The 13,142-nt window shown below is 39.6% G+C and overlaps 1 protein-coding gene across 6 annotated transcripts in view; it reads right to left on the reverse strand.

Moving 5' to 3' along the window:
• Positions 1-13,142, reverse strand: part of NTRK2 (neurotrophic receptor tyrosine kinase 2) — a 200,211-nt gene that overhangs the window by 174,756 nt on the left and 12,313 nt on the right. For all 6 annotated transcript variants that reach the window (XM_075078494.1, XM_075078499.1, XM_075078495.1 and 3 more), the window contains exons 2-4: positions 7,907-7,981; positions 7,602-7,673; positions 1,658-1,726 (exon numbers count right to left, since the gene is read on the reverse strand). In XM_075078494.1, coding sequence (XP_074934595.1) covers positions 1,658-1,726; positions 7,602-7,673; positions 7,907-7,981 — 216 coding nt within the window. The remainder of the gene's footprint in view (positions 1-1,657; positions 1,727-7,601; positions 7,674-7,906; positions 7,982-13,142) is intronic.

Consider the following 13,142-nt stretch of genomic DNA (forward strand, 5'->3'; position numbering starts at 1 on the left):
TGGTCATTATTTACCTGTGCTTTTAACAACACAAATATATTCACTCCTTATTCCCACCAGCCCATTGTTTTGCCTCTAAGTGCTATTTTCCTGCCTCATTAAACTTCATTTCCATAATTCCTCTCAGATTTGTAACATTTGATTTTCCTCCTCTCACTCTCTGTCCCAAATCCTTTTTTACTTCTGCCCAGGAGCAAACAAACTTCTTCAGAAAGATCAGCAATGCTGACATTGTTCTCCTTCAAAACCTTTGTAAGCACTCACTCCACCCACAGCCTAAAAGAAGCTGTCCACCTGAGATGGAGAGATTCAAGAGTGGCTTGACTCGTGCTTTGGAATAAACCTGTTACTGGCAACAAACTCCAAGAAACTGCGAGCAGAGTATGCCTTCGAAAATGCAGTAATTTCCTTTTTTGCATACTTTGTAAGCTAGAGCATACCCACTCTTACATTTCTACAACCTAGGGAGAGGGGCAAAGATGACTCCATTTCTCCATTAACTGCTTAGAAAAATTAGGAGGAGGCCAAGCCTCACACTGTGCACAGGTCTGAGTCCTGTATCTATTTTTTTGAGGTCATGAGAAATACAAAACATAGAACCTATACCCAGGTCCAGACTAACAATGGCTTTTTTGGCAGGGAGTAGATACAGGGACTGAAGAAACAGGGATTTCAGAACGAACAGGCCTATGCAGGGCATACAGCAATGGGAGTGCTCTGCAACTAGCTAGCCTCTCCATCAGGGCACTTGGCGACCGCCAAGTTATGAAAGAAAATTCCAGTGAGCAATGTTCCCTGGGCTGTAATGGAAGTGATTATACCAACTTATCAACAAAACATACCTAAGGGGCATAACCTCTTTTTGTGCCACTGGGATTTGCTCATTTCGTTTCTCACCTGCTGAAGATCACCAGAAGAGGTTGAGGATTGTAAGGCTGGTGTTGCAATTCTTGGACTGGCATTTTGGACAACTACTGATTCTGCTCTGAGCTCTGGGATAGCAATCTCCCTCTCCTCTACAGCCTCAGCCCTCCCAGAGATCCTGCAGGCTCTCTACAGCCCCACACATTAGCAATGAATGCACAAGATCACCAACATTTTAGAATGCATACCAATACAGAAATTCTACCTGATGGAATAGAGGATAAAAATGTGATGTTGAAACAATCAACAAATGTATGTTTACCAGTGCTTCATTACAGAATGATTATAAAGAGCACAATGCAACTCAAAGATTTAAGAAAATTAAACTATACTTCAATAGCCAACCATAAGCATGGCAGTTGTGGGGCCAATATAAGAATATGAGAAAGAGGCTTCTTCTGAAGATCTGCAGAAGGCTGTGTCTTCACTAGCTCAAATATTTAATGCAAACACCAGAAGTTTTGTGTGAAGTAATCTCACAGTCGAATATTTTAAAGCTGAAGGGAAGAGGCTATTTTCTCCCCTATATTGTTTTAAAAGATACACTTGACCTTCCGGAAGCCCTGGTAAGAAAATATCTCTGTATTTAAGCATCCAACATTGCTGCTTTCTGTGGATCAGAATTTCATTCCTTATCACTGATGGAGGTCTACCTTCAACAGAACAAATATCTAAGTTGTCTTCTTCCGGTTCCAGCCAAAAATAAACTTTATTTTAAGAAATGACAACTTACAAATCAGACAGACCCAGATGGCGAAAAGGCTTCTTGGACAAACTTGAGAGCTTGTTTCTGGATAAATTGCTGTGGGAAAAGAGAAAGATTAATTAGAATCGCATTAATTAGAATTGCTTCTTCTTACACTGAAAACACAGTTTGTGTCTCTCTCAAAAAAAAAAAATAATTAAGAACTCAAACCAGGTCTAAAAAGCCTTTATTCCTTTGACTTCAGTTGCAAAGAAATGATGCTCAGTCTCATTTTATGGATTGATCAGTTTCACGGATTTAAATCCAGCCTGCATCTAAAGTCAAATACATTCAAAATCAAACTTAGCAGAGGTCAATATTTTCACTTTCAGCACTTTTGTTTATTGCAGAAAAGCAGCAGATTTAATTGTGTTTCAAAAGTATTTTGTAAAGTCCAGGTGTTAATTACATGCTCAATTTATTCATAAGTGAAATGGGTGTTTCCCTTTCTTTGATGCTGCACCAAACTCTGTACTCACATAAGCCCTCCTCACATGCTAGCACACATCCACATCAGAGCCCTTTAGTTATTCTTTACAAATTGCATGTACAATATGCACCCACATGGAAGATCAAAAGGAAAACTGTAAAATGCCTATATTGGGCTTTTTTTATGTCAATTAAGCATTTATGGTTTCCAGTGGTAATTAAGTGAAAGGTCCTCTCCCATTATGCAGAGCAAAAAAATATTCATCTGAATCAGAAATACTCCTCCCTTCCCAGGCTTACAAAATTGCTTTCTCCACCCCAAAGCAAAATAACGCTGTTTTTCTACAGTCTTATCAGTCCACCAATTAAAGATAGTAAGAGTAGTAAACTGTATAACTGCCAGCAAATCAGTGTTATCAGCCAAAATAACATGAGTTTTATGTGGTATTATAAAGGTGCCATAGGGGCTCCATAGTTAAAGTTGCATTGCATTTCAAACCAGGGATTAAACCTCTTTTTATTTCCCCAACTAAGGAACACAGTGTTTCATTCTCAAACTTTCAGTCCTTGACCTCTGAGTATAATATAATTTTCAGAGAAATTACAAGTTTGATCTTCTACAACCATTTAGAAGAGAATCTTTAAGAGATTTTATTTACTATATTTCCTTGTTGGTTTCTTCTGACAAACAACAGCCTGAAGATTACAAATTGGCTAGTCCTAATATGTGACAACAAAACAAATGAGATACTATTTCATTAGTCAGCTCATGAACCAGACTGCCCTAAGGCAAATGCTAGTGGAAACATCTCATGGACCCTGATCAGATATATCAAAATTAAAGTACAATTTGTTCATAGGACAGAAGTTGTGTTTAAGTAAAAACTGCCACTATGACTTTTTTCCCTAATATGTATAAGCCATATGTTGGGAGGTTGAAAGAAAGAAGTTGAATCTTCAAATGGACTTGGGCTTTTGTCTCCAGCACCAAGGCAACGTGAAGCCCATCAAATCCCATCCCTCCACAGGCAACTCGTCACCTGCCACGTAGAAGAACCCCTCCAGTTCTGACACTGTCAAGCAGCAAGTGCGGATGCCCCCATGGGATTACCAAACAAGGCATGCACCTGCTTCCCTTGCCTGTACAGCAAATAAATCCTACCTTTCCCAAAAGACAACCAGATATACAGTAGGATTTACCTGCAGACAGGTGCCCGTGCCATTCACTACTCTAGTGGAAGGCAACATACACCAGGTTGTGTGATGACCAGGTAGGTTTGACTCCTGGTTTCAACACAGCAGAGGATCCTACTCTTCTATATCAGGAGGACTCCCTAACAACCAGACAGGTTCTTCGGGGAAATCTCTGTCCAGATGAAGCCACTTCCTTTTGTGTGATCTTCGCCAGCACCCTAATGGGAGAGCCAGTCTCAAACTCTGATTCCAGAGCAAGGCAAATGAAAGGGCATTTGAAACCCTCTACCACCACCACCTTCTAAATACTGAAGTATCACAATACAAATCTGAAAATGGGCAACAAATATCTTATTTAACAGCCCCTGCCATCCTCTGAGACACTATTTCTTTCTTTTTCTTTTAAGAAAATAACACCTTAAACATAAAATTTTCAAGAATATCTTAAAAACATAAAAACTGACTCTGGGAGAGAGTTTGCTGTTAGTAACCCAGAATGGACATAACAGCCCACCTAGCTGATGGGCAGGACTGAAGTGCCATCTTTCCTAACAATTTCTCCCTGGATGCTTAAATGTTTCCTTGCTCAACTTACTCATGGTCATCTAATTCATCCTATCTCTTCATGAGGTGCTGAGCTGCCTGCTTCTGAGCTATGCACTCTATCAGACTGTGAGAATTAGGTGCTGCCATGGCTGTATCTTCTTGTCATTTAACCTCAGGCCAGCCATTGCTCTTGGAGGATTATTGCAAACCTTTAGGCAGAAGAATAGCCATTACTTCTTTAGATTAACGAGCCAGACTTACTGCCCAAATGTCATCAGGTATGCTACTTCCTGAACACTTTGTGCAGGTATCAGTGGCTCCATGTGGGTCAGTGAAAAAATGGGACTGATAATTTAAGTAAAACTATCAAAAGAATAAAAAAGTCATTATTTTGTTTTTAACAACTCCAGTTTTGAAAAACCAAAAGCACCTTCATAGCTTTAATTGTCTTTTCAGATTTTTACCAGTTGTGCTTTATATGCAGCAGGAGAAGGAAGTAAGAACAGTAAGAAAAGTAATAAAAAATTCCTGTGCCTGTATTCTTGATCATGGGTTGAAACATCTAGTGCTTCTAAGACTGTAGCCTTTCCTCTGATGTAGTTTAGTGCTTTAGGGTTTTTCAAGTCGACAAGTAATTCAATAGAAATTTTTCAGACCACCGATATAGCTTTATCACCTTAAATGATACTTTGACCGTAAATTTAATGTTATATATATTTTTCATAAACTGAGCACTTTATATTGATTATAGAGATGCCTGCTGCGGTCTCTTTAATTCCTGTTAAGTGAAAAAATCACTACCAGGCTTATTATAGAGTAGCTAAGGACAACACTTCCACTTCCATGGAAAGAGAATATATATTAGGTCCTCAATTCAGAAAAGTGTTTGAAGTTTTTGTTTTCTTTATGGGTTAGTAACAGACTTGTTTCAAAATAAAATGCAAGACTTCTCAAAGACCTGTACTCAGAGGTTACTCTTGCAAAGTCAAAGAATTTCAGCTCTTAATAGTTTTCACTGTCCCAACCACAACAGGGGCTGTACTTCATTCCCAGGGCAGTCAACAGGAATTTTATTGCTGATGACAAGAAGCAGTGACTCACTGGGGCTTCCAGAAACATTTTAGTGTGCATCAAGACTTCCCAGAGAAAACAATGCATTTTTTTGCAAGGATAATAAATCAGTCTCAGCAAAAAACGTCTCCATACTTACTGCTTTGTCACATGCATACAGAGCAGGTCATGCCACTTAATAATTTCCATCTTATCTGGGCTTATCCTGTGTCCGATAATATTACTAAATCCCCACCAAAAGAAAACAGTATGAGACTGGATAAGCTCCTCGTTCATAATGTAAGTATTCTGGATCAGGATTCCATGTACATCAACAGAACAGATGTCAGTCAGCCTAATTTGTTTCTAACAAGCAGCTTCATGAACTACAGATCTAGTAAAGCCTGCTTGCCAACAGATATGTGTTCCATGTTTGACTGTGTGCTCCAGCTGAGGCTCTTCCTGTGGCTGAAGTGTTTTTAAGCCATCTTGCATGGATTCTGTAGTGCCTAGCAAGTCACATATGAACAATGATACTTTTCCCTTAAGTGGGAACTCTAATAGGGTCTCCCCGTTCTGTCCAGTGATCAGTTTTCAGAAAACCTGTTTACCTGTGTAAGTTTTGGTTAGAAGCAACCACTGGGGACAGAGATAGTTTGTGACTGCATAAATCCCACTTCCCTAAGTAAACTGGCAAAAAAGCCTGTCAAGAAGATCTTGCCAATTGTCCCAGTTACCTTTTGCAGTGTCTACTTGCCCATACAGCTGGCAGGCCTTCCAAGCACCTATTTACCTTGCTCCAGATTAAATGCATTATTTCTCACTCTGTACTCATGGTTATGGAGAGAACTGATTGCTCGCCTCATCATAATTGCCCTTCTTTTAAAGATAAGAAGATGCATATTCCTTTTCAGTCTTCTCTTTATTGCACTGAACATACTCAGCCTCTGAGTCTCCTTAAATTATATGCTTAAAAGCACCTTATAGGTCTGTTGCTCTTCTCTGTAATATCTTTCAAGATGGGTATATTCAGTGTCTTAATCTATATACAGTATTCCAATAAATGCCTTCCCAGTAGCTAAGGTAATGGGGAAAAGATGTGAAAGTCTACCACAAAATTCCTTTTGATCCCAGACTGAATTTGCTTTGCTCCGCTACATTACGCTGAGATCCTGTCCCAGCACAGCCACTCAATCTCTCTCTGCAAATGTACCTCTCAGCCAGTAAGTTCTTATTGCTCATTTCCACAGCCAGTGCATATGTACTTGGCTTGCAATTTCATCTTCCTACAACCATAATTCACTGAGCAATTGTTACACAGGTAAACACATGAATTCACTCTAGAAGATACTTCCCTTATATCACCAGCTAATTATAGTGAAAGCTATTTACTTTATTAATGACTATATGAAGTAATGTGTAAACCTCATAGGCCGACAAAATCTGGTTCACACTCCTCCAGTGACTGTTCCACATTAAGGACAGCAGTTACTGTTTAGACAGATGCAGACATTCACATCCACTTCCTTACATGAATTAATTGCCATTCTTTGGAAAACACAGGTGCAGAAAGTGATTCCATTTCATTAGCAAAGCAATCAGCCCTGTGCTCAGCTCAGCAGCTCCATATTACATGGAAGTATCTTACAAGCCTGAGGCTTGGCCTTATGTCTTCCCTATCTCATTAGGACTTCAACAAAAGCAAGGGGTTAAGTGCTAAATACATCTAACAAAGATGGATGGACTGAAACACACACTTGAACACTTGGCGAAAACTGTGAGGAACTGAGCCCCTCACATGATCTCAATGTTTTGCAGGACTAGATCCACAGTTTCCCACATAAGTAGCAAATAATCCACGTCTGTCCCACCAAAAGGCACTACAGTTCTTCAGGGCCATGTACTTACACTAAAAAGAAACAAAGTCTTTCATTTTAGCTCATAATTTTTCTCTGTACTTTTATAAAGAGCTTTGGTCAGTTCAGCCTTTGCTAAATCTAAAGAGTAAGTAACCTAGAAAAACACTGTCAAAAAGCTGCACAGGCACCAACTCTGCTTCCTGAAGTTCACGACCACAAATTGCATTTGGGTGAGAAAGTAATCTCATTCTTATATTCTGCTTTGGGTGCTTTAGCTCAGATCTTGAGAGAGCCTCCAAAGTGAATCTTCTGATCATCCCCACTTACAGGACTTAAGTTCGCAGTCATGCCACAGTCTCTGAGCATGCACACTGGTCAGAATTCATTAGATGTGCTCCATGTGCTGCGCTGCAGCTGCTAACACATGTTCAGCCCATTGAATCAAACTAGAGCTAGTCAAACCCATGTCATCATACCCTCCACACCAACTCACTCAGCTAAGAGGGGCACTCTTTGTGCTACACTACTTACCACAAAAGGCACAGCCAGAGTCCATTGCTAAAGACAGGATTAGGAACTGGACCGTCTTTTTACCATTCCACGTTATGCTCTTATTACCTGCCAGCTCCTTACCATATATGTCCTATATTCTGCCAGCTCCTTGACATAAATACCTTATTTAGGGTCAATTAATGACAGAAGACCATTACAAGTCTGTCTTGTTAAACATTTTTCATGTTTGTATGACATTTTATATGTAGAAAATGGTAAAAGAGAGAAATAAATCAACAATTAAATAAATTAATGTGAGTTGGGCAGTTTTGACTTAAAAGGCAAACGCTATCCTTACTCACATGTATTGTAGGTTGACATTTTTCACAAAAGCTTGACGGGACACAAATCTTAAGCCTGAATCCACCACGGTCCTGTGAAATACATAAAATTGTTAGAATATTTCATTTAAGATATAATGGAAAGCATTATGACAATAATGGTCCTAATAAGAGTATGGATGAAATCTCAACAAAGCTTAACTACAAGATATACAAATGTCCTTTGTAACACACAAAGTTAGGCCTACACTCTGAAGTGTCTATATGCTTCTATGAAAGAAATAAAGAAAAAACAGCTTTATAAAATATGCATCTCATATACTCACAGATTTTTAAGTCCAACATAAAATCCAACTTCATTATCATTGATGCTTTCTAATTTTCGCTGGTTTGCAATGTAACTGTTGAAAAAGCAAGACAGAAAAAAGTATGAAAGGGGATCATTCCACGGCTTGGACTGTTGAAACATCAAGCACTGATGTCTGAAAGTCAGCAGTGATTGCTGACCTGTTGCAATTAACACTAAGATCTAGTTAGAGCATCTGCAGAGTGAAAAGTGCTCCTTAAAATCTTCCCCATCATTTAAAGAGTACTTTGTGGGACAGGGCTGGAGGAGAAGGAGTCGAGTTTCACACAGGGGACATGAAGCCTTGTTCATCAAGGAAGCAAGTCACCCTAAAGGCACAGTAAATAGAGCTGCGTTACAATGTCACCGTTTTCCAGGACACACTTCCCTGTCTCATGGATTTCACAACTGCAAAAGGGCGAACTTAAATGGTGGCAGTGGAGTTACCCCCACTTACCTTGAGGGGGGATCGGACTGCCCTAGTCTTTTCTCTCAAGTTGTTAACTTAATCACTTGTTCAGCCGATTTTCTCCCTGCCACAAAGTAGTTTCAGTTCTATTTGTGAGGTGCGGCAACAAGGAAACTGAGGAAAGGGAGGCTGTACTTCATGATGTGACTGACATACACAAGTGGAAATTAAGAGAAGAGGAACTGTCATAGTAAACCAAAGCACTAAGCCCACTCACATACCATGAATATCTACCTGAACCCCAAAAAGATGAAGGAATGCAAGCCAGTCCTTTGAATTATCATCCTGTGAGACCTCTGAATAACCAGTGACATCCCACAGACTGGAAATTAGTATGTTTTACAGATAATGCATAGGATGATACCTAATCTGTTACCTCTTCTGCAGCAAGGAAAATGTTTCACAGTGCAGTCTAGGAACAAGAAATCAGTGGAAACTGCAATTCAACTGACACTATGGGCAGAAAAGTAAACCAGGTGTAAGACATGCCTTGCTAAAGAGTCCATGCATTTCAAAAGGTAATGCCAGTCCCAGGAAAACTTAAACAGAGTTTGACCTGTATTTTCATGAGCACCCAGAACTAAACAAAGCTGCCAGTTTTCCTAAAAAGAAGGAGACCTTCTTTGCTAGAATAAAACTCATCTTCATTTTAAGCACTTTTTTTTTCTAAAAGGAATTCTGGTTAATTGGAAAGCTACTGCTTTCCCAAAGGCAGCCCACCTACCTCAACTGGTGTGTTAGAGACATTTACTGTGCGCCCACATCCCAAAAGAAACTTGACAATCCCAGAAGTTGAGCTGGGCTCTCCTCCAAAGCTGCAAAGTTGACTTGGGCTATGCTCTTGCCAAGTAACAAGAAAAGCAAGAAGTTCCCCCTAATGGGATTCACTGTCCCTTGGGAAAAAGAAGGGCAGTAAAAAGACAATGCATGACGCTAGACAAAACACAATACTACAGCATCATATGACGCTGACTGCTCTGCAGGATTTCTTAGAACAAGATTAACACAATGTACCCATTATAAGATAATAGGTGTACCCAATATAAGAATTAGAATTGTGTTTCCCTCCTTGGATTATTTAAGGCAACCTGATTTACTCTCTTGGCATTTATTAATCTATTTTTGGGGGGTTGGTTGGTAAATTTACATACTTTGCCAAGTAAAAGCAATGAACTAATTTATAAAAGACTATCAATTCTTCCACCTGAGAGTGGAACTCTCAGTGGAACCTGAGAGTCCTGCAAGTGAAAGCTCATACTTCCTCTGAACCTGCCCTGAAGAAGAACTCATCATTTAATTAACCATACCCTTCTCTGTCACTTGGACCTCATCATGCTAAAATAAAGTAATGCAAGAGGTATAGAAGATATCTTCCTCATCGTGTCCTCAGTGTTCAAAACCAATGAGAACCCTGTCAAGACCAGGTGGAGACAGGGAAAACACAAAAGAGCAGGAATCAAGGAAAATGGGTGGAGCAAAACAGAGGGAGAAGAGACTCAGAAGAGTAAAAGAAACTAAGCAACCAGTTGTACTAGCTGAAGATTAAGCCATCAAAAAAACCTCTGACAAACACTGCCAGACCAGAGATCCATCACTTAAATGCACTTATCACCCTTCCAAATCTGACACTGCAATTTTAATCATAAAAACATTTAACCAGAACCTCCCTCTACAGAAAGCTCCAGAACTAGACATAACTTACAGTGTCGGACAGAAATATATTAGTGTATTACATCCTGTGGTAAGCCTCAGCCAGTGTAAAACAGCTCAGCTCTGCTAAAGTCAATGAAGCTACCACAATTTACATCAGATGGAGACCTGAGCATGAGCACACAATCTATATAAAATCATCAATTTTGGTCCATTAGGGAACAAACCAAAAGGATGGTGTTTGGGAAGAAGAAGCAGCATGAATTTATGATCTTTTCTTTCCTTCTCTTATTGTATCCCTTAAAAGAAAAGTGAGGGGGAGCACATATTACTCTGAGCTCGTACTAGTCTTTTTATAGTGAATGATTTATGATTCCAGTTGCTAACTGAAAAAGCCAAAAGAAACCACTGATTTTCCATAGCCATACTTCAAGTAGGGATCCAGAAGAAATTCTGGCTGAGTGCGACTAACCCAAAACCATAACTGCTCTGCAATACATTTGTAAAAACACTCTCAGTACAGAACATGGCAGTAAAGCAAATTTCACGCAGTTGGAGATCCTTGAAGAAAGAGTGGACAGATGTAATTTACCATAAGCAGGTCACATCCTCTTATGCTTCCTTACTTGCTTAACAAGTCTGTTTTAAGTTAAGCCTTTGCAGCTACTTCACAGCAGTGAGAAAGAAGGGAGTACAGTGACTGTAGCTATACTCTGTATGGGTAAGTTGTCCTTCTGTTGAATTTAGAGGGAGGTTTGAAATAAAACCTCTCCCTAACTGAAGTCTATTTTTACCTTCTTCACAACTACTCTACCTTGATGTTACTTATCATCAAACATTAATACTCTAAAAGCTCTGACCTGCAGTGGGTGACGCTGAGAAATGTAATTTGCCTGCCTGCCCCTAAGAATATCCACCCTGGTCTTTAACTGAACATTTTTATTCTAGCACAGAAGAAAAACATCCTGACTCACGGCTAGCTGAGGTCACGTGAGGAGCTTGGAAGCATACCACAGCAAAGCGTAGCACCGCCAAAACCTGGCTGGATAGTACCCAGTCAGATCACACGTATCAGCTCGCAAATACTGATTGCTGCCTCTAAACCAAACCCTCAGCTGCCTACAATACTATTCCCTTGATTATACTATAGCATTCTGCCTCTCCTTCAATGAGTCATCAGTAAACAGTATTTGTTTTCAGACCTTTAATTTCATCTCCCCTTTGTAAACTACTGATTAATTCTAATAAAGGCTTTCAGAATCACACACCTACTGACTGCACATTGCAACCTACAATAACACGTTCATCACAGTGCACTTCAGCAGCTATTGAATAATGTCACACACTCATACTTCACCACTTCTGCAACATTCTGGAAAGGATATTTTAAAATCCTATCATAAAAGAGTTAACGCCTCCAAATAAGTTTTCCTTTAAGAGGGTGGTCTTCATTTCTGCTCATTACACATGTGAGACTATGGATACAGCCTGCATAACCTCAGTGAAGCAACCTCCAAACTGCAACAGCATGAAGAGAAAGCAGGTTCTGCTCTGTAAAGAGGTCTAGATTATTTTGTGCCTCGATAGCTCAAAAAGGATTTCACTCTAATCTTCAAATCTTTTCCTTAACCTGAAAAAAACTGGTCAGCAAAAGTATGCCTTCTTAACTTATTTGATTTCACTCCATTAATGTATGTTAAGGTATACTACTCCATTCAGAGCTATAAAGACATGCTGGAAAACTAGCGCATACTAGTCTTAACATAGATGCAAGCAAATAACACTGTAATTCAGCTCCAGAAGTGTTTCTGTTGCCAGAAAACTCCCTTTATGGGAAACATATTTTCTTAACACTCAAAAAAATAAATCAATTATATGTTTAGCTCTGATTCATACAGCTGGGGAAAAAAAAGTTTTTAAAATTAATAAACATTCCCTGGAGAAATGCTTCTGAACTTTGGGAAAACTTAATACTTCAAGTTATTTTTTCACAAAATCTTTAGGGGAAAAAGGCAGCACACTTCAGACATGGACCTGAAAGTAGATTAATTACTATTTAATTACAGGTCATATACGTCCCTAGTCTATACTACTGTGGGAGCTGTATGGTAACATCAAAAATTAAACACTGCAAAGCTCCCTTGTGCTGTACTTTCTTACAAACTCAAATGTCAGACTAAGTTCATCAAAAGGTATACTAAAACTTCGGGACATTTTCAGCACACCTGGGCTGGTTTATGGTTATGCAACAAAATCATGCAAAACCTGTAAACTTGACACAATACTTGATGCAACTTGGCAGATTCAAATGGGTTTCATTTGCAGCCCCTCTGAAACAAAATTTAAAATAATGCTCGAGGGGTGTGAACTCACATAGTTTGAAAATGAAGCATAGAGCTACACAATGTTGCGTATCAGGAATGCCAGGTTTCAGACAGATGTAGGGACCAATGATATAATTGCTGCTCAACCAAGAAATCTTTCTGCATAGGACCAAGCTCCCCCTAGGAAGGAAAATCTAACAGCAAGCAATGAGCATGATACAGACACCTACAAGCGAAAAGGTCTCTACAGATACGCAAACATATTCCAGTTACTTTATTCTATTTTGCTGTCTCCATCTGGTACCATCAGTGTCAGATTTCATGCGGCCAATCTCAAGAAACAGAACTTCTATTGCTAAAAGAGCATGCCATAACTCAGGAAAGAGGCAGCGTCTCGAGGCAGTCCGCTGTGGACCCACCTAGCATTCAGCAGTTTTACAAACAGGTGCTCAACTCCTTGGCTGTCTGGTGTCTCCTGACAAATTCTGAGCAAGTGCTGCGGTGGTATTTTTTTTTTAAAACTGTGAGTCACTCTGTATTTCACAAAGAGTGAAAAACTGATTGCCACTATCACAGGCTCCTTAAGTCATCCTTTAGGTTTTTTTTCCTCCCATTTAGAGTATTTAACCATGAGTCACTGAAGACTACAGGAGGTAGCTCTCCACGTGCCAGTACAGCAGCTCTGGAGCTGACATAATTAACTCTGGGATCTGTCTTCACAGCCTTGGGCACGCCCATTTTTTGAGCAAACCCTTTACTACACATATCCCACA

This window comes from Phalacrocorax aristotelis, chromosome Z (assembly GCF_949628215.1).
Source record: "Phalacrocorax aristotelis chromosome Z, bGulAri2.1, whole genome shotgun sequence".
Classification (NCBI taxonomy): domain Eukaryota; kingdom Metazoa; phylum Chordata; class Aves; order Suliformes; family Phalacrocoracidae; genus Phalacrocorax; species Phalacrocorax aristotelis.